A 20,760-nucleotide genomic window follows, 5' to 3' on the forward strand; every position below is an offset into this window, starting at 1 on the left:
AGAGAGAGCGAGCTGCTTCTCTCGGAGTCCCGCCCAGAGAGCTGCCTCCTCTCCCCAAAAAGCTACCCCTTTAAACAACAATAGAGTGCTTGGCTTCCCCCTCTGGGTGGGACCCCTCACGGTGTTACATTTACCAGCCCTGCATTGAATCAGTCAATGGCCCACTAACAAACCATTACCTCTTAGGAGCAAAACCGGTTCTTGGAAAAGATTACAAAACCTGTCCAACAGGTTTGCCTTCAACAGATGGCAAATAGAATACAAGCTTATCTTACAACCTAGGACACCATCCCTGAGCAGCCCCTGCCAGCCCTGGCCCTCTCTGCCCTGGGACAGCTTTCCCAGCCCCAGGGGACAGAGCCAGGCCCTGTCAGGACCCAGTGCAGCCCCTGCCCAGCCGGGAGCCAGGGCTGGCTCTGTCCCTGGGCTCGCAGCAGGGCTCCCGCTCGGGTCTGCTCCTGTGCCTGGGGCCTCTGGGCACTCAGGGTGGCTGCGGGAGCAGCTGCAGCGGGAGGGACGTTGGTGCAGAGTCCCGATTCCCCGGGGCTGGCAATGAGCTCCAGAGGCCTGGAAGCCCAGGTGCCTCCAGCTTTGGCTGCTGCCGGGAGTATTTACAGTCTGCGCGGAGCAGAGCGTTTCGCCTCTTCTCTTTATTTCGCCGTCCTTCCAGCTGCAGGACCCGAACTCCAACGCAGCACCTCTCTCGCCTTTGACTCAGATGAGGTCCCTGTTCAGGCGCCAGTTGCTGGAGGGTGCCGCGGGAGACAAGACTCATGCTATCATGATCATCAAGTCTCAGTTTATTGTGACAGATTACACAGTTTATATATGTTTGTTAATTAGCTCATACATATTGCAAAAGCCGAGCTCATGATTGGTTGCTATGTGACTTGTACTATTATCTTAAAAGTATCTTTGTGAATGATACTTGCCTGTCCAGCTGGCCTTGCAGTTAGAACAGCTTAGCACTTCTTTGTTCTTCTCTATCTATTTCTACATACCAAGCAGTTTCAATATCCTGCTTTCTGCACACCATCTACTCTGCAGGGTCATGCGAACTTTGCAGCAGTCACGTAGCCCTCCCTACTTGGATTAATTTTACAGTATCATGTCCCCTGTTGTACAACCATTCCTCTGTCAAGCTCTCTTCATCTCCCCCGTTTTCTTTTTGTACAAGAAGGTGTGCATTCAGCATTTTCTGCAAAAGCTGCTGCATCAAGCCTTGCAAGCAAGTAAACACACAGGGCAAAACAAGCAAAAGTATCACAATTATGCTTAGAACTATTATGCCGTATTTGATAATGTCTCTTAACTATGGTCCGATTCCCAATCCTTTTAGCTATCTTTTTAAACCTAATCTATCCTCTACCTTTAACTGTTGAGTTAGCTCGGTCAGTTTTCGTATTTGCTTGTGGATAGATGTAGAGTGATCAGATAAGTTCATACAGCACATTCCTTCAAATTCTTCACAACTATGACCTTGGGCTAGAAGAAGTAAATTAGTGGTAGCTGCTCTGTTTTGCAGAACTGCATGACAGATACTACCTATATTTGTGGCAAGCTCACTTAATATTTTAGATGGAATACTAATTTATTTTTTTGTCCAGTAGGCTAGGATTTTTAATTGTGTGAGAGCTTGCACTGAAGTAACTCGTGGGGTGAAAAATGAGGTTAGTTTTACAGAAGTGCACCCCACTTCATATTTCTCAGGTTTTTGATTGTTCTGTTTAACATGAAAGGAACAAACTTAATTCTAAATACAAACTACATTTACGATAAACTTAATGTTATGCTTTTGATTATCTAATTGATTGTTCCTCTTTTTCTTTTGCCATTGAAAAGCAATGGCAAAATGAACAGAAAAATCACAGGCATTACTAAAACTCATTAAAACTTAGTAAAAAAGTCTATAACATAATTAAAAACACACTTATGAAAAAACCCAAAGTCCACAATCTTCTGTGGGTGAAACACAAATCTTTGCACAATCCACTTTTGATGTACATCCTCTGATTTACTTGTGGAGAGATTAGTGTTCTCTTGAAATTGATAAGTTTAACATTCTTCACTGAAATCTATCTAGATTCTGCACCTGCTAAAACACAAACAAACTCAACACCCCCCACAGGGACTGGAGGGTCCTCTCTCAATTCTGTTTCCTAAAATTTGCATGAAGAAATGGAAATATCAACATTTTTGTTATAAACATGAAAAAACATCAAGAACAAAACAATGCATATAGTAAAGAAACTAACAACAAATAAAAATCAATCAGATAATACACAATTAATATTACATATAAAATCACAGGTACCAAGTGCTACACTATCAAATTGTCATCCCAGAGTCTGAAGCAGCTGATAAACCTTAAAACAACAGAGATTTGGATAAAACATGTCCGGATCATGTTTCTCCAAAACTCCTTTTGAGGCTCAGCGGCCCTATATGGTCAAATTGTTAAGCCAAAAGGACTTGAATACTTTTTGATGCAGAAAACACCTGGGTCAATCACACCATCCACGTAGAGCCAGAGCTTGGCCAGAGCTCAAACTCTAATTGGAGGATATGTTTTAACACATTATAAAACAAAAGTCATAGAAATAACAGTTATAAGTAAAAAACCTTACTATTAAAAATTTATCAAACTATCAAATAATTGAACCTGTCCAAAAATCTCTTTCAAGATAAAAGTTCTCTAAATATAACAAACCCTTTCTTCAGAAATCTGAAAATTTGAAGTCTGAAATTTTGAACCAAAATTTGGACAATGAATTTTTAAAGGAAGATGAATTGCAACTGCATAAAAGATTGGATAAAGAAAACACATGAGTAGTTAAAAAATCAAAAACACAGGATCCTGAAAAAACATCTTGTAATCAATCACCTAAAGAGACAATAAAACATATGAAAACTGACTGTAAATACTATAACAACACCTTAATACCTTAATACCTTAATAATAATTCTTATCACAAAAATCAGACAACTCACATTTTATGATCAACCTATTGTTTAAAATAGTTTAAGACAATCCTTTTAAAGCACTCATATAACATTAGTAACAATCACTACTTATCATTACCTACAAAAACTTAACAATCACTATTTATCGTATTATCTATAAAACTTAAAAATCATTATTACTTATATTATTATCTATAAAAACCCAAAGACAGAGATTACAAAATCAATACTAAAATTCCATCAGATGACATTTTCTCAACTCTTTGTTTTTAGAGACATTTTTGGTAATTAAATCATTACTAACATTTTTATCTTTATACAGTGATTTTCATCCATATCATATTTGAAATAACATTGATTGACATAATGTTCATCCTTCTTGGTATCTTGGAAAACACTCGGTCCTGCTGTACTTTTTCATTACGTCTTCTGACTCTTGTAAGAAATTGGGAAGATGCTGTTGAAATTTTTGCTGTAGTGTTGCGGTCCCGCCACCGGTGGCGCTGCTGCTCTCGGCGTTGTCGCTGCCATGGCAACCAGGACTGTGCCGCCATCTCCGCCGCCATTGCTGGGCGCTGCGGGGAGATGAGGGGCGGCGCCGCCTCGCTCCCGTCCTTGTTGTGTCACCTTGTGGATGGGAGAAGAGACACCCCCGCCACGGCTGCGCCCCGCCTGCTCCGACTCCAGCGCGGCTGAGCCCCAGGAACGCCCCTCTCCCCCCTTGCGCTGCTGCTCGGCAGCAAGGAGCCTTCCGTCTCTCGGCTGATGTCCGCTCCGCCCCGGGCTCGCCTCCGGCTCGGTGCTGGCCGGCCCCGCTCTGTCTGGCCCCGCGCCCGCTCCATTCTACCTGATTCCCGTTCACAAAAAGTGAATTTGGGATCCCAGTCCCGTTGCCATAAAGCAATTTGGATCTCAATTTCCAGCACCTCAATGCTACTAGTGTCTATGGGAGGTACAGGCATTTCAGAAGCAGAGATGGGAATGGGAAAATTTGTGAGAACCGGAGGGTTTGGCTCACTGGAGAGAAGCGAGGGTTTACATTCCTTATTTTTCTCCAGAGCTGTCCGTATCACTTCCACCGCCCTCTTTTCTGCCTGACACATTAACAATTCGTTATCAACCACACTCCAAAGTTTACTCATTTTCTTGCCCGGTTTATCCTCATCTAACACTAATTCCCACAACTTATCCCTATATCTTCTCCATTCTGAAAGTTCATGAACACTATGGGGGTTAACGAAAAAGCCGTAAGACTCAGCATGATGCAATAGCGAAGGGAGATCCTTATCTAAGTCAATCCCCCTAATCTGCCTTTTTCTAAGAGAAGCACTAAATAAATCATATGCTGCTTGCCTTTCCATGATTACGTCGGTACCGTTGCTGGCTCCTTCAGGCTTCGGCAGCACGTATCGGCTGAGCCCGCTGCTGCGGTCACTCAGGGCACGGAGCAGAGCGTTTCGGCTCTTTCGCCATCCTTCCAGCCGCAGGACCCGAACCCCAACGCAGCACCTCTCTCGCCTTAGGCTCGGATCAGGTCCCTGCTTTCGGGCGCCAGTTGTTAGAGGGATGCCGTGGGAGACAAGACTCATGATATCATGATCATCAAGTCTCAGTTTATTGTAACAGATTACACAGTTTATATATGTTCGTAAATTAGCTCATACATATTGCAAAAGCCAAGCTCATGATTGGTTGCTATGTGACTTGTACTATTATCTTAAAAGTATCTTTATGATCGATACATGCCTGTCCAGCTGGCCTTGCAGTTAGAACAGCTTAGTACCCCTTTGTTCTTCTCTATCTACTTCTACATACCAAGCAGTTTCACTATCCTGCTTTCTGCACACCATCTACTCTTCAGGGCCATGCGAACTTTGCAGCAGTCACGTAGCCCTCCCTATTTGGATTAATTTTACAGTATCATGTCCCTTGTCGTTCAACCATTCCTCTGTCAGGCTCTCTTCACTGATCCAGACTGGGCCCCACCTCAACGCTTCCTCTAGAAAAACAAACATCAAATTATGGAAAATAGGTTACAGACAAAAAGGGGAACAAGAAAAATGGTCAAAAATCTTATCTCTGTCAGGACCTTAAAGAAGGCCCAACCCCTGCATGCCAGGGAAAAACCCACCATGGGTGAGGGAATCACAGGCTTTTTCCCTTCCCCTGCACGGCCCCCATGGTGATCCCAAAGCAAACAAGGGCAGTGGAGCAGCCCAAGCCCTTCCTTGCCTGCAAAGCAAAGCAGCCCCTGCACAGGGTCTGGAGTTCCACCTCTGCTCCCACCATGGGGGTTTGTTTGTGTCGGGCTGGCTGCCCCAGCCCAGCCCCAGCCCGGGGCACAGTGGGTGCTGAGGGCTGTTGGCAGGGCCAGGAGCCCACTCCCATTTCATATCCACCCCAGCCCATGCCCCCAGCCCTGCCAAAAGCAGCCTGGCAGCCAACTGAAGGATCAGCTGCATCCGCCCCAGCAAAGGGGGAACCTTTGGTTCCCAGCCAGGCTGTGCAATGCCCAAATCTGGGAGCATCCCCCTGCGTGTGGACTCATCTGCAAATTCCCTGTGGATCCTGGCTTTGAAGGAGATGTCAGAATCAAAGTCCACCATCTTCAGCCTGCCGGTGGTCAGGTGGAGCAAGAGGTTGTCATCCTTGACATCGTCCTCGCTGTCCCCAGCAGCAGCAGGGCCCGACCCTGCTCAGCTCCCGAGATCAGACGAGACCGGGCGCTCTCAGGGCAGTGTGCCATAGGCACCTGGCAGCCCCCAGCAGCGCCCTTCAACCCACCACAGAACCCTCCGGGCACAAGTCCTGAACATCACGGGGGCCCCACACAGCCAACAGGGATGCCCATGCCCACAAGAAAATCCAGAGACAGACCAGAGATGTCCTAGTTTAGGGAAAATTTGGGAGAAAAACCTCTGGAAGTAGCCCCCAGAAAACAAACCCCCACGGCCCCTCCCCACCCACCTGGTTTGGGAAAATATTTTATCTGAGAGAAGTGGAAAAAGACCTGTTTATTTAACAAACAAAACCCTTCCCAGCACTAAAAAAATGAACAACACCAGATGCCAAAAAGCTCTTTCACCACTCTGCAGAGATGACAAATCCAGAAAGTGCCTCCTGGGAGTGGTCACCCGGGTCTGGGTGCTGGGGATTGCTCCGGGCACTGGGGATGGCTGCTGCAGATCAGAAAATGCAGGCTTCTGGTGTTCCTTGGGGTTTCCCAGATCCGAGTCTGGAGCAGGCTGGATGGTATTCAGGAAGAGGAAAGGAAAAGAAACAGTCCAGGGAAAGAACTGGACTGCTCAGCTAAACTAACTGGGAAGCAAAGGAAAAAGCAGAAGCAAGCCAAACAAAGCAAGCCCGCCAGCACTGGCCTCTTCTAGACAGCAGACCATGGGGGGAGGTGAGCCGGCTGATAACAAGGCAAAACAAACCTTCACTTTCTGAGTCAGTTCTGAGAGCACAGAACAGAATATCAAACATAAACAGAACACACGACTGGGGACAGAAACACCATAATGTCACCCTCGGACATTCCACCCCTTATCTCCATATCTTCAACATCATGTAAAAACACCATCAAGTAAAAACTTCTATCTTTCACTTACTCAAACCTTCAACACTTACACATTTCTTTCTATTTCACTTGCTCAAACCTTTGACACTTATACATTTCTTTCTGTCTCATGTCTGTATGTTTTCATGTACAGACACTGGCAGCAACATCCAGCAAACAGTGATATTTGCACATGAGTCTCACCCCACAATCAGATCTACCTGAGGTACACATTGCGTTGTTCCATCTCTCTGCATTATCCACCATGTACAACCTGGTCCCTGAGCAAAGACAATCCCACAAATGGGTTTGTCTGTACTCGAGTCAGAATTGATCCACACTGATTTCCCTAACAAACCTCTGGCATGTGCCACTGGGACTTTATCTCCATATTCTATATTCAGGGGCTCAGATTGGCCAGGATCTGCTAGATTGGTGGAACCTCAGCTGTTAACTAAGCAGGTGGCCTTTGCTAAATGTTGCTCCCAATTTTTGAAAGATCCCCCACCCAATGCTTTTAAGGTGATTTTTAACAGTCCATTGTGCCTCTCCACTTTGCCTGCAGCTGGTGCATGGTTTGGGATGTGGTACACCCACTCAATTCCATGTTCCCTAGCCCAGGTGTTGATAAGGCTGTTCTTGACATGAGTCCCATGGTCTGACTCAATCCTCTCAGGGGTACCATGCCTCCACAGGACCTGCTTTTCAAGGCCCAGGATGGTGTTACGGGCTGTAGCATGAGACACAGGGTAGCTTTCCAACCATCCTGTGGTGGCTTTTACCATCGTCAGCACGTAGCGCTTGCCTTGCGTGTCTGGGGCAGTGTGATGTGGTCAATCTGCCAGGCCTCCCCATACTTGTACTTGGACCCCTGCCCACCATACCACAGGGGCTTCACCTGCTTGGCCTGTGATGGCAGCACAGGTCTCACAGTCATGGATCACCTGAGAAACACTGTCCATGGTTAGATCCACCCCTCGGTCTCGTGCCCACTTGTAGGTGGCATCTCTGCCCTGATGGCCTGAGGTATCACTGGCCCATTGTGCTCATAGCAACAGCCACTGGTTGAGGCTCACAGTCTGGTTTAGCTGCTGGCTTAGGCTCACAGACTGGGTTAGCTGCTGGCTTCGAGCCGGGGCTGTTGGCTGCAGCCTGAGTGACTGGGATAGCTGCTGATTTATCTCCCTGCCCCCCTTCCTCTGTCTGCTGCCCTACAGTATCTAGCAGGGTGTGATAAGCACATGCCAGGGCCCAGCTCGCTGCAATGATCTTTTTCTCCTTAGACTTATCATGGCATTTCTCTTTCAGGTACTTTGCCACCTCAGCTGGATTCTGAATTTGTTCACATGGGAAGTCCCAGGCTATAGGGTCAGAAAATTCCTTTAAGATTTGGCCCATATGCTCCCATTTCTTTCTTGAACTCCCTCACATCTCCTGAGTTGAGAGGTACCTCCACATAACCTAGTCCCAGAATTTGGGTTGATTGTCCGTGCTGACCAACATTGGGGTTAGGGATCATTCCCAAAGCTACTTCCCTTCATGGATATAGAGCTTGCCCTTCCCTTTCTCTTTCCCCCCTTGTTAGACTACGAGTAACACAGCGATTTTCCTCAGGGACCGGCTCTGGGATTTCTACCTCTTGGTTATCAAAATCTCCCCCTTGATCGAAATCGGGGTAGACTGCTGGTGGTGCTGGTGGGGGTGGAGGAGGAGGAGGGATGTATGGTAGAGGGGGTGCAGTTGGAACTTCCTCAGGCTTTTTATTTTTCTTTTTCCCTCCCTGGGTGCTTCAGGCAAAAAGTTTTGCTCTTGTTTCCCCCACTATCCAGAGAGCAGCATACTTGCTCTCTTCCATATCAAAAGGTTCTTTGGAGTTTGCATAAATGTTTAATGCCCGGCAAATCCAGTCCTTGAAGTTTCCAAACTGGCCAAAATAAATTATCACTACAGATGTGTTTTCCTCCCCATTCTTTTATACAATAATGTATCATTTTTGCCCTATCTTTCCCTTTCCTTGAAGGATATTCATCCCAAGATTTTATCATTAGACCTAATGGACTGTCAGGGGGGATCTGGGGAAGCGTTACCGGGGTCCCCGTCCCCATGGAAGCAGAGGCCTTGCTTTTTCTCTGTCCCATCTCCCAGGACACCTTCAGGCACACACACACTCGCGGCCCCTGTTGGTGCCCAGCCCCTCGCGGGCTCTGCAAACCGCACTACTCAGAGCTCTGCCCGTGCCTCGTCCTACAAGGACGTCTCACGCGTTATGTCCTGGGATCCCAGCCCAACCCAGCGGATCCCCACTTTTATACTCACGCTGTCCTGCGTCTTCGCCCGGCTTCGTGCACAAAGATTACGGGGTTACCGGTATCCCTTGTGCTCAATACCGAATTTGGGTTCGTCGGTAAGGGTCTGGGAAGGAAAAGCCTGCACCAGGGCCGCTGCAGAGGCAGCGGGGCGCCTCCCTGATTAGGAATTCCCACCCGTTCTCCCTTATCCGAGTCACGGCACCAAGTTTGTTACGGACAAATTCAACTGGGGAGGCTAATTATAGATAAATCAATTAACAAAAATTTATTAAGCAAGCGGTATTAAGCAAAAGAACAGCGCGGGGCAGCCAGGGAGCCTCTGCTCTGCCACGGAGCACCTTCCCCCTTTGACCTTTTTGTTTTTATACGTCCCTGTTGACGTATTTTCTCTCGATGCACTCTGCACGGGTGCAATTGGTCGCTGGGGGTCTTTTTTTCTGCCTTTGGAGGTCGCAGGAATGAAGGCTCCTCATCTTCCTTGCAGATTGTCCTTGGCCTAAAACTAAACTTGTATATAATTACACAGTCTTCTATGCTAGTTGCATTCCCTACTCAGTTCAAATTCTTGTCTCCTTTAACACTCATTTTGATGAACAATGACCTTTGTATTTATTACACCCACTCTCTCCCAGTGCCCCCCAGCGTGTCCATCTCTCTGCTGCCCTCGAGCTCCTGGCCCGGCCCCGGCCGCCTGCTCCCATCCAGCTGAGGTGGTTCCAGGGCCAGCAGGAGCTCTCTGTGGTGGCCACCAACGTGCTCCCCAATGGGGACTGGACCCACCAGCTCCTGGTGCTGCTGGAAACCCCAACCCGGGCCGGGCTCACCTTCACCTGCCAACAACATCAGCCTGGAACAACCTGTGAGCCGGAACTGGGGTACGGGGGAGGAACTGGGGGCGCTGCGAGAGCCACTGGGATGTGCTGGGAGCACCTGGGAGGGAGTTGGAGAGAGCCTGGTTTCAACTGGGAGACGAGGTTGGGGGTTTGGAAGGGCTAAGAAGGGGTTTGAAGGATACTGGGGAGGGTGGGATGGGGTTCTGAGGGTCCTGGTGGGCACTGGGAAGAGACTGGGAGAGGATTTGGGGGTCCAGGGACAGTGGGGGTGACTGTAAGGAGGCTGTGGGATCCTGTGAGTGACAGGAGGGGCTTTGGTGGGTCCAGGGGAGGTCAGGAAGGGATCAAGAGGGAGGTTTCAGGGGATCCTAAGTGGGCTGGGAGTGACCTGGAGGGTGCTTGGAAGGGCCAGGGTGTCTGTGAGAGTTTTTGGGAGATCCTGACCCCTGCGGACCCTCCAGAGATGCTGCTGGATGCTGCCGCAGCAAGATGCTGACAGGAACTGGAGACACCCGAGTTGGGTTCTGTCTTCCTGGCACTGGGGATCGGGTTCTACCTGCGCAAGAATGTCTGGGGGGTCCCGTGTGTCGTGTCCCCCCTCCTCTAGAATGTGTGTGCTCCCCTGGGGCCCCCAGCCCGGTGTCACCCCCTTTTCTCTGCCCACAGAGCTCCTGAGACGCCGGCGGCCGCAGCCGCTCCCCGTGGCCTTGGGCCGAGCCAGTACCTTCCCAGCTCTATCCCCACGCTGATTTTGGGGGGATTGAGTGTCCCCCAGCCCTGCTGTCACTCTGCCCCTGCCCCCTGCTCCCAGTGTTCCCAGTAAAGCTTCCCAGTTAAACCCAGCCCAGTTCATGGGGGCACTGGGGAGGGACTTGGGGGGACCCCACGGCGGGGCCGGCCCTGGGCAGGGAGGGCGGGTCCAGGTGGGGAACACTGCCTGCTGCGGGTCTGCCCGGCAACTGGTGAGTCATCAGCCCCGCTCGCTCTCATTGGCTGACTCTTCTCCACCGCGTTCTCTCATTGGCTGAGGAGAGGCCCGGCAGTGCAGAGAAGGAACGGGAGAGATCCCGCCCCGAGCACCGGCACGGGGACAACAGACCCAGCCTGGGCACAGGGAGGGAATTTATTACCAACCAAACCACGGCAGCACCAGGAGAAGGGAAAGAAATCCCTCCAGCACCTTCCCCCACCCAACGGGGATCACCCACAACAGGGTTATCCACCATGGAGAGACGGGGACATCCCAGTTTAGACCACAGCCAATTTTATTGAGTGTACCAGGTGTTTATACAGGGATTTACTTGTATGGTGATTATAGAGGGCTCTGTTTTTGGTAACAATTTCCCATTGGTTACACATTCTTTGTGACATCAGGTCACCTGGGAACATTTATCTTATCACAAAGTCTCACACCATGTTGCTTGGTCAGTCTTCTTGCCCAGGGAGACTGAAACTGTGTCTGTGTCTCCCACAGTTTCTGCTCAGTCAGGCCTCAGATATCGGGCCCCTTTATCAGCTCCATTGCTTTACTCTCTGTTTTATTCCCCATATGGGGGCACCAGGGCTCTGCCCAATGGGGTTCACTGGGGATCATCCATCCCGGATCCTCCCATGGGGGATGGAGCTGCAGCAGCACACCAAGCTCTTCCCTCACTCTCTTCCCTCACTCCAAGCTCTTCCCTCACTCGGGGCACTCACAGGGCTTCCCTTAGTGGTGCCTCCGTTGGTGCTGGGTCAAGTTTGAGCTCATGGAGAAGCTCTTCCCACACTTCCCACACTCGTAGGGCCTCTCCCCGGTGTGGATGCGCCGGTGCATGGCGAGGTGGGAGTTTTGCTTGAAGCCCTTCCCGCAGTCGGGGCAGCGGAAGGGACTCTCCTCTGTGTGAATCCGCTCATGGAGGAGGAGATTGGAGCTGGTCTGAAACCTCTTCCCACACTGGGGACACTCGTAGGGCCTCTCCCCAGTGTGGATGCGCTGGTGTCTTCTCAGGTGTGAGCTCCGCCCAAAGCTCTTCCCACATTCCAAGCACTCATAGGGCCGTTCCCCAGTGTGGATTACCTGGTGCACCATCAGGCCAGACATGTCTTTGAAACCCTTCCCACACTTCCCACACTCGTAGGGCCTCTCCCCGGTGTGGATGCGCCGGTGCACGGTGAGGCTGGAGTTGTGCTTGAAGCCCTTCCCGCAGTCGGGGCAGCGGAAGGGCCTCTCCTCTGTGTGACTCCGCTCATGACTGAGGAGACTGGAGCTTCTCTGAAACCTCTTCCCACACTCCCCACACTCGTAGGGCCTCTCCCCAGTGTGGATCCTCTGGTGCTGGACCAGGTGGTCGCTCCAGCTGAAACCCTTCCCGCATTCCAAGCACTTGTGTGGCTTCTCCCTGCCATGAGTCTTCTCCACCAGCTCCGAGCTCCGCCTGCATCTCCGCCCGCCTTCCTGGCTCAGGGGGGCTCTTTCCTCCCCGCAGCTCCCTGGGCTGGGTTTGCAGCTCCTCCTCCTGCAGCATCTCCGGGGCTTTTCCTCCTCCTCCATCCAGGCACACCCTGGGTATGACAAATCCTGGTTTGGGGAAAAAACAAGAGGAGAGCACCTTGGAATGGAGGTTCCACCTTGCCCAAGTTTATCTCAGGAAGTCACTGGGAATCTTGTGTCTGTAAGAACCTCCAAAACACCAAGATTCAGCCCAAAAATACTGCAAACTTCCAAGACACAAATCAAAAACTCCCTAAACATCACAACTCAGGAAAAACCTCCTCCAAAAGATAAAGATTCAGCTGCCACATAAAACCAAAGCACCAACATTTAGCCCAAGCAAGCTCAGAAACACCAAGATTCACCCCGTGAAAATCGTGGATCCACTTCACAGTCACCTGCTGCATGTGGAGGGAGCAGCACTCCTGGGCTGGGGGGAGGCTGCAGACACAGCGAGTGGTGGAACCTTCTGCTGCTTCCTCTTTCTGCTCCTCGTCCTCCTCCTGTGTCTCTGCTCTTCCTCACACTCCTCTTCCTCCTGCTATTCCTCCTTCTCCTGCACAATCCCACCCTCTCCTGCCACCTGCATCGTTTGACCATTTTGTTCCTCAAGCCTGCTTCTCCTTCCCTTCTCCTCCTGCCCCCAGGCCCAGCACCCACTGCCGGCTCCCTCTTCCCCCCACACCCACAGCATCCCAGCGCAGGGGGCAGGGATGGAGCTGGGGCAGGTCGGGCTGGGGCAGCGCTGGGCTCTCGGCCGCTCCCGCCCGCACTCGGTCCCCACTGCAGCCGCTCCCGCCAGGACAGCGCGGGGGGGCCCGGCCTTGGCGCTGCCCCACTCCCACCTCCCCAAATTCCCCTCGCGGGGCCATGGGGCCGAGGGGGGGGCGCAGGTGGGTCCAGGTGGGGAATGCGGGGAGCTGCGAGTCTGCCTGGCAACTGGTGAGTCATCAGCGCCGCGGGCTCTGATTGGCTGAGCTCTGCCCGAGCCCTGGGGCTGCAGCACAGAGGGGACACCCTGCTCCAGGGGGGATGTCCCACAAACGGGGGACCCCATGGAAGGAACAACAGGAAAGTGTCTTTACAAACAGATGCTGTGAATCTACTCGGAGATAGGGCTAGAGAATTGTACATAAGGGTGTGACAGGAGAATCCATTGGTTTCCGAAAATGTCAGCCAAGGTCTTGCTAAATTCATTAACTTGGAGAAGAACAACAAAGCCTTAACAGAGCCATGAATATCATCTGCTATACAAAAGTGGGGTGCATATGAAAGGGGTAAGTAGTAGGTGGATTGAGAAGTCTGTAGCTCTCAAGTATTTCAGCCAACACAGAAAGGGAAAGGGAGATGCAGCTGGGAAAATTTGGATGAAAATGAGACGGTGTCCTCCAACAATTGGCGAGATCCCATGGCCTGAATGTCCCATGGCCTCTCCCTTTTCTTAGGAATGAAATTACTTTTACAGGATTCCTCCATCTGCTTTGTGGACAGAATTCTCTGCTGATGTCAATTTTTCCACACACCCTGGGGTTCATCCCGAATTCCTTCCACCCTCCGGGGCGGCGGGCAGGGAGTGCAGCTGAAGGTGCCTCACCCACTTTGGGTGATCGGCTCCCTTGGATGGCGGCGGCACCGGGGATTGACTGGGGACCCGGGAGTGACCAGGAGACAGATGAGTGACACATCAGGGGGGTCTGTGAAGAGTCAGCAGGGAGAGAGCACTGAAAATCTCATCAGTGAGTGCCCTGGGATCCTCGGGGAGTGAACATGGCAGGGCACCCATGGAGGGGAGAAAAGGGAAAGCCAGGGAGGGGCCTGGCCAAAGGGATGATGATCCCAAAATGTCTCTGAAGGGTCCCTTGGGAGAATGTTGAGGTAGTCTGCACATTCCCCCAGAGGTAATTAAGGACATGGACACCCAGTGGGGGAATGAGGGAAGTGGAGAAGGGATTTGTACAGCAAGGGGATGGATGGTGTTGGTGTGCTGGGAAGGGATCAGGTGAAGGGGAGTGTGCAGCAATATGGTTCAGGCAAGAAGCAGCAGGAGGAATCTGTGTAATAAGAAAAAGGATGATGGCAAAGAGGATGAACAGAAAAATACTCAGGATTGGTTTCTTTTCTAGCACCGTTTTTTCTCAGAATTTACCATCTCATACTTTCAATTCGCAGGAGAGGAAAAGCAGGAGGTCAGGATGCCAGGGGTTTCTCTGCGGTGGCAGCGGCAGCACCGGGCGCAGAGGTGCGGCACCGGGAGCACGGGCTGGGGCCTGTGGGGAGCTGCGGGGCCGGGCCGGGGCTGTGGGGCAGCCGGGGCTCAGCGCCGGGCGCTGCCTGACCCCACCAGCCCCGGGCAGGGCCGGCAGTGGCCCCCGGCCCCCAGGAGGCTGCGGGACGCCCCGGCCGCTGCCCGGCCCCGGGGAGCTGCCGGCCCTGCCCGCCGGGGGGGCCGCCTTTGGACACTGCGGCAGGACAGGCACCGGCTCTGCCACACGGGCTGGGCAGGGACCCTGAGCACAAGGGGGAAAACAAAGGAACAGCTGGGAAATGCAGAGTGCACATGGAAGGATCAGGATTTGCTGTTCAGGATTTGCTTTGGGTCCCTGCAGAAAGGAAAGGTTTTGCAGAAAGCTCAGCAGCTCTCAGAGGATGAGCACCCACAGGCAGTGACCGGGGCTGCAGGAGTGGCACAAGAAGGCCCTGCAGCACTTGGGCACAAAGGCACAGCAGCTGAAGGCAAGAAGGGATGAGCAAAAGGCCAAGCTGAAGGCAAAGGCCACGGCAGAGTTCCCACAGCCCTGAGGGATCAACCCCAGGGCCCAAGGGGGCCCCAGCACCCAGGGCATGACGGGGTCGGCCACAAGCACCTGGCAGAGGCATTGCCCTCCTGGCCAGGGCAGAGCCCACCCAAACAGCCCCTGGGAAGGAGTCAGGGCTCCAGCTGCAGCCCACAAGGACACTGCAAGCACAGACAGCAGCACCCTCAGCAGGAGCAAGTCCACCCCTGCATGGACATGGATTGTCAGGGCTCTCTGAGCTCCCATCCCACCGGGGACCCACCACACTGGAGCCCTGCAGAACATTCAGGCTGGGTCTGCATCCAGAGGAGGCCTCTCCTGATGGACACAGGGGCCTTTCCATCCACTCTGAATTTTACACCTAAGGAGGGAAAATTGTAAAGGAATGTTTCAATTATTAAGGGAATAAATGGGAAAGTTGAACTGGTATCATTTGTTCAATCACTATTAGGATCTGTGGAGGATATGTTTGAAATGAACTTTTTTATTTTTCTTCCTACTGTCATTTTTATGAACCAGGAAGGAATTTGATGGTGGCATTGGAATATTGTAAAAGGTGGTACAGAGGCTATTGCTGCTGTACCTTTGTGTCAAATGTCTAGCAAGGCCTCTGCTCAGTGAACTCAGAGGCGTGGGCAGCCCCAAAAGGAAAATTTGATGTAGAGGCTCTCCAAGTTACTCGGAAGCAACCAGGACAAGTGGGGGCTAAAAGCAACACCCTGTTCCAGGGGAGGGAAGGAAGGGCTCACAGCCTGGTATGGAGTCCTTGCTAAAGGCAGGGCTCTTGGAGCCAGGGATGTCTCCCTACAGCACTCCTATCCTGCCAGTCAGGGAATCAGATGGCTCCAATGAGGAGGACAAGAAAAAGTGCTAGACAAAGCCTCTGTGAAAACGCTGAATTTCTTGGCTAAAACATCTTTTAAGTATCTGAAAAAAAAAAGAAGTGCAAATAATGGAGACAAAGATTAAATATTTGGGACATAATGGGACTGAAGGTTTGTTGTGGTTTGACACAAAGAGGGTCTGGGAAATCTCAGAAGTAACATTTCCCAGCACCAAAAAGGAGCTGCGATAATTCTGAGGATTAACAGGGAATTACACAGCCTGGACTGAGGATTCTCTGTTCCGGACAGAACATTGTAGGACTTTGTAACCCCAGACAGCCTCCATGCTGTGGTATGGAAAGGAAAAAGTGAGCAAAACTTGAGAAAATGAAAACCCAAAAATATTGATGCCTCAGCCCTGGCTCTTCCAGACTCAGAAAAGAAATTGGAATTGTAGGTGAATATTAAACAGGGCCATGCCAAAGGAACTCTTGGGCCAAAATGTTTCACCCAGTGGCCAGAGTGGCCTCATTGCCTGCAGAATTGTGCAGCCACAGATTCAACAGAACTGAGGCCCAAAACCTGATGACAACAGGATCTCCAATTGTTCCAGTCTGCCATCAAGTTCAAGCTTTGATCACCAAAAGAGCCTCGCAATGGATGAGCAGTGCTCGGTTATTACAGTGTGAAACTTGTGCAGTGGCACAGGAGGATTCAGAACTGAGCACAGGGGAAGGGTTTAACCCAGCCTCCTGTTTGAACAGCCCACAGAGGGGCTGGGAAGAAACCCAGCACTGCATTCAAGTGACACAGCTCCAGACCCAGCCTGGGGGAGATTCAGGAGACATTGCCTGGCCTGAGGCAGAAAATGTCTTTGTGGATGGCTCTACAAGGGCAGCAGAAGGGAAAAGAGTTCCAAGACACGCTGTTATTGAGGAAAGGGAATCAGACAAAGTGCAGGTTACCCCCATGGTCAGCTCAACCAGCACAGCTGTGTGTGCTTGTAAGAGCCTGGCACTGAAATGCCCTGAGCAGGAAGGCTTCAATATCTTCTGGTGACACCATCTCACCTAACAGGGGGGCAAAAGCAATTCTGATTGCTCAGCAACCACTGGATCACTTATTAGGGTATGTCTAAAAGACATAATTTCAAGAAAAGGGACTGTGGAAGCAACAGACTCAGAGAGCAGAACTCATTTTACAGGAGATATCCTCCAGGGGCTTATGGCAGCTTTAGGAATACAATGGGACCTCCATACCCCTGGCACCCCCACAGCTCAGGCTGGGTACAAAGAATGAATGGGGAAAGAAACACCTGTGGAAGCTGGGGATAGAAACCAAGATGCCATGGGTATGGTTTTTGACATTGGCTTGGGCAAGAAGAAGAGCCAGAGCCAGGGCAGATATTCAATTATTTCCCTTGGAATTGATCTCGGGAATTCCATACCCTGGGAGTTCTCCACCTAGTGCAGGGTGGAGATAAGGGATGCACATTTAAAGCAGTCTGTGGCCAGAATCCTGTCTCTGGTGCAATCTCTCCCCCAGGAAGCTGGGCTGGCACAGAGCCTGCCTTGGCACTTTGCTGCTGCCAACATCCAAGCAGGACATGGGCTCTGCCTAAGGAGTGCAAAGCAGCACCACTGGTGGCCAAGTGGCGTGGCCCATGCCAAGGGGCCCGAGGCCAGAAACAGCCGCCAGCACAGCTGAACACGGGGGGACCCCTCAGCCTGGGCTCCAGGTCTCTGCAGCCCCGGAGATTTGCACTTCCCGCCTGCAGCAGGAGGATGGGAGGCCCCCCTGAGCCTGCACTGAAGGCAGCGCAGCAGCAGCCAGGGCTCCACAGCGGGGCAAGGCCCTGGGCCTGCCCACACCTCCTCTGCTGAAATCCTCGGCCTGGCCACCCTCCTTGGGCAGCTCCAGCCACCGGGGCCAGCCCTTGCTGCCACTGCTGCAGCTTCAGTGCTCTCTGGGCCTGCACTGCCACAGCTGCTGGGGACACACCGGGACAATTCCACTCTGGCTCTCACTCACACTCACACACTGCCCTGCCTGCCAGTGCATCCATGGAAAATAGACCAGCTCATAGACTTGAACATTGTTAACCTTTGATTTCTCTACTCAGGCTTGCTTTGCCTTGGCCTTGGGGAAAGAAATGTTAAAGGTTTTGTTAAGGGATGTTACACCACTCAGTGGAGATGAGTTTAGCACCTCAACAAACTGGGAATGGCCCGAAAGATACCCACAAAGATAACGACCAGCAGCAAAACATCAACCCCAGCAGCAAACAGCAACCAACACCTACCCCAGACACTGCCCCCAGCAGGGCTGCAGACACCTGGTCTGCAAAAGGCTGAGAAGGAAATCCAGCACTTCCCACCTCATTAACAGCACAAGCAAAGGAACACTCAAAAATGCACAACTTGAAACTACAGAACATTAAACCAATGGATTTAGATTGCTTTAGACTGTATCAATTTTGAGAAAACTCGAGTAAAACCCACATGTAATGGAACTATTTTCTCTGCACACCCGGGCTATGTGGGGCTGGAATGATTTCCGTTGCACATCCTGGCCAGAATCAAGGAATGCCTTGACTCTAACAATAAACATATTGGTGGAGTTTTTCTTTTTCCTGCAGTTCCAGTGCAAAGTTTAGAGCATTAGAGTATTTTTTGTAATAATCCTACTTCTGTATTTCTGGTTAGGTTTCGGTTAGGGATGTGAGAATGAATTTTTACTCCGAGAAGTAGAAAAAACTGAATTGCCTTGGAATTTTTTTGTGTATGTTTCTGTAAGAGATACCAAAATTTTGGTCTGGGTTTTTCAACACACACCTTTAGGCTGCACTTCACAAAACTAGAAGAGATTTAAAGGTGACCCTTTAAGTCACAAATACTAAATGGATTATTTGAAGGAAAAAAAAAATAAAGCAGCAGGTTGTGGGGGAGGTGGCACATGTGAGGCTGCTGGAAGAGAAGCTGCATTCCAGGCACCCAGAAGGAGCTTCAGAAATGCAAATTAACACTGCTGGGGCAAAGTGGGGACAATGTACCTGGCTATTCTTGCCTGGGGCAGGAATTGGCTGATTCCCTCTGCCCCTCACCCCAAGCCCTGCCTGCTTGCACAGATGGAATCTGCACAGCTGAAGGCAGAGCCCATGCTGAGGATCTCTGACTCTGCAACAGAAATGGCTGAAGCTGCAAAGGGAAACAGCAAATGGAGAATGTTGGGAAAACTGCACTAAAATAAGGGGGGGATCATCCCTCTGCCCACTGCAACACCTGCTGTCACTGTATGTGCCGTACAGGGTGTATCAGAGCACTGGGGTTGTTGCTATAGCAAGTTCAGGGAAATCAGCTGGAATTCAAGTATTTGATGATGTAATTAGAAAAAAGCAATCAATTGACGCAGCCCCGGATGGAGGGAACACACAAAAATGGGCAAAAGAATTAAAGGACCATCAGAACAAATCCTACAACACCATGGACCAGCCCCTGGGACCCGAATCAATTCATTTCAGGAGACAGAGAACCCATTTATTATTTCAATGGCATCATTAGATTACAAGCTGTCCTCGGAATAAGAACCAACCAGGCAGCTCCAGCTCCTGACCTTCCTGCCGACCAAGCCACTGAAATGAGAAACACATTTCACCAGGGGATGGGATCAGATTATCTGTGAGCAGAAAAAACAGGAGTCTGGGGGAAACAAAGTGGCTCAAACTGCTGTTGGCAAAGACATGACAAGAGAAAACTGCTAAAAAAGATAACAAAGGAAATAGGAGAGCACTTTATGTATTGGTCCAAACATGGAAAGGATGGGAATGGGACACGGTTCTCCGGGTCCCCAGCAGACCAGGGGTCAAACGAATGCTGCTTCTCTTCTGTGCTGCAGCAACTCTCATCTTTTTACCATGCTCCACACCTTGGCAATGCAGCTCATCCAGCAGCTGAGCCAGGGCATGCAGGTGGCAGCCAGGCCTCCTGATCCACAAACGGCTACAAAAGGACAGGGAATGAGGGCACCGAGAATAATCCCAAAACCAAAGAGGACCCGGGAAGAACAAAACAGAGTCAAGGAGTGAATCTGCCTGGAGATAGGGCCAGGCACTTGTACGTAAGGGGAGAAACCATCAGTTCCAATAAATGTTCCAAATAGACGCAGACAGCTGCTCAAAGTCCCGCTACATTCCCGAACTTCGAGGAGAAGAACAAAGACTTAACAGAGCCATGAATATCGGCTGTTCTACAAAAGGAGGGTGCACATTAACGACGACAGGCTCCAGGCGCATCGGGAAGTCGGAACCTTCCAAGGAACTCAGCCGGTGGGCAAAGGCAGAGGGAGATGCGTCCGGGAAAATGAGGATAAAAAGGAGGCTGCGGACTACAAGCACGGCAGAGAGCGCACGGCAAATGCCCCACGGCCTCTGCCCCTGCTCGGCAATAAAGTCACTTTGACAGGACTCCTCGCTCTCCTCCGGGCACACAAACCTCCGGCGACGGGAATTTCCCCGCCCGCTCCCGGCCGCGGGGCAGCCCCTCTGTCCTACCCACAGCAGCCGGGCCGAGCCAGCGCTGCTCCGGCAGCGGCTCCTGCCCGGCCCCGGCGGGAAGGAGACCGCGGGCAGCCGCTCCCGCAGCGCCCTCAGCCCGGGGCCGGCACGGGCCGGACACGGCACCGGCGAGCCGCCGGAGCCCCCTGCCGCCCCCTCCGCCCGCAGCCAGCCCCGAGCCCCCGCAGAGCCCAGCGCGGCTCCCACCTGCGCCGGGGCCGCCTCCGAGCTCCGCCGCCGCCGCCTCACCGCGCTCCGGCCGCTGCCGCCGCTGCCGGGCCCGCGCAGCCGCTCGGCCAATGGCGGCGCTGCGCGGCCACGGCCGCCCTCAGCCCGCCGCCGGGGCCGCGCCGCGCCCCGCTCCCACCAATCAGCGCGCCGCGACCGCGACTGACGGCACCGGCGGCCAATGGCAGCGAGCTCGGGGCGGGCTCTGCGCACGGCCCCGCCT

The 20,760-nt window shown here is 51.7% G+C and overlaps 3 protein-coding genes across 3 annotated transcripts in view; 2 read left to right on the top strand and 1 right to left on the bottom strand.

Annotated features, from left to right (window-relative positions):
- The window catches only part of LOC144247634 (uncharacterized), a 748,886-nt gene that overhangs the window by 416,397 nt on the left and 311,729 nt on the right, over window positions 1-20,760 (top strand). The window lies entirely within an intron of this gene.
- The window catches only part of LOC144247632 (uncharacterized), a 375,628-nt gene that overhangs the window by 43,139 nt on the left and 311,729 nt on the right, over window positions 1-20,760 (top strand). The gene's annotated exons all lie outside the window — the stretch shown is intronic.
- LOC146764255 (uncharacterized) lies at window positions 10,820-20,583 on the bottom strand. The gene is made up of 2 exons (XM_085565340.1): window positions 20,517-20,583; window positions 10,820-12,225 (listed from the first exon to the last, which is right to left on the bottom strand). The coding sequence occupies exon 2, from the start codon at window positions 12,196-12,198 to the stop codon at window positions 11,374-11,376; it is 825 nt and encodes a 274-aa protein (XP_085421466.1). The 5' UTR covers window positions 12,199-12,225; window positions 20,517-20,583; the 3' UTR covers window positions 10,820-11,373.

Source organism: Lonchura striata, chromosome 35 (assembly GCF_050655825.1).
Source record: "Lonchura striata isolate lonStrDom1 chromosome 35, ASM5065582v1, whole genome shotgun sequence".
Classification (NCBI taxonomy): domain Eukaryota; kingdom Metazoa; phylum Chordata; class Aves; order Passeriformes; family Estrildidae; genus Lonchura; species Lonchura striata.

Coding starts and splice junctions, on each gene's coding strand:
- LOC146764255 (XM_085565340.1), bottom strand. CDS start 12,198: ATGGAGGAGGAGGAAAAGCCCCGGAGATGCTGCAGGAGGAGGAGCTGC.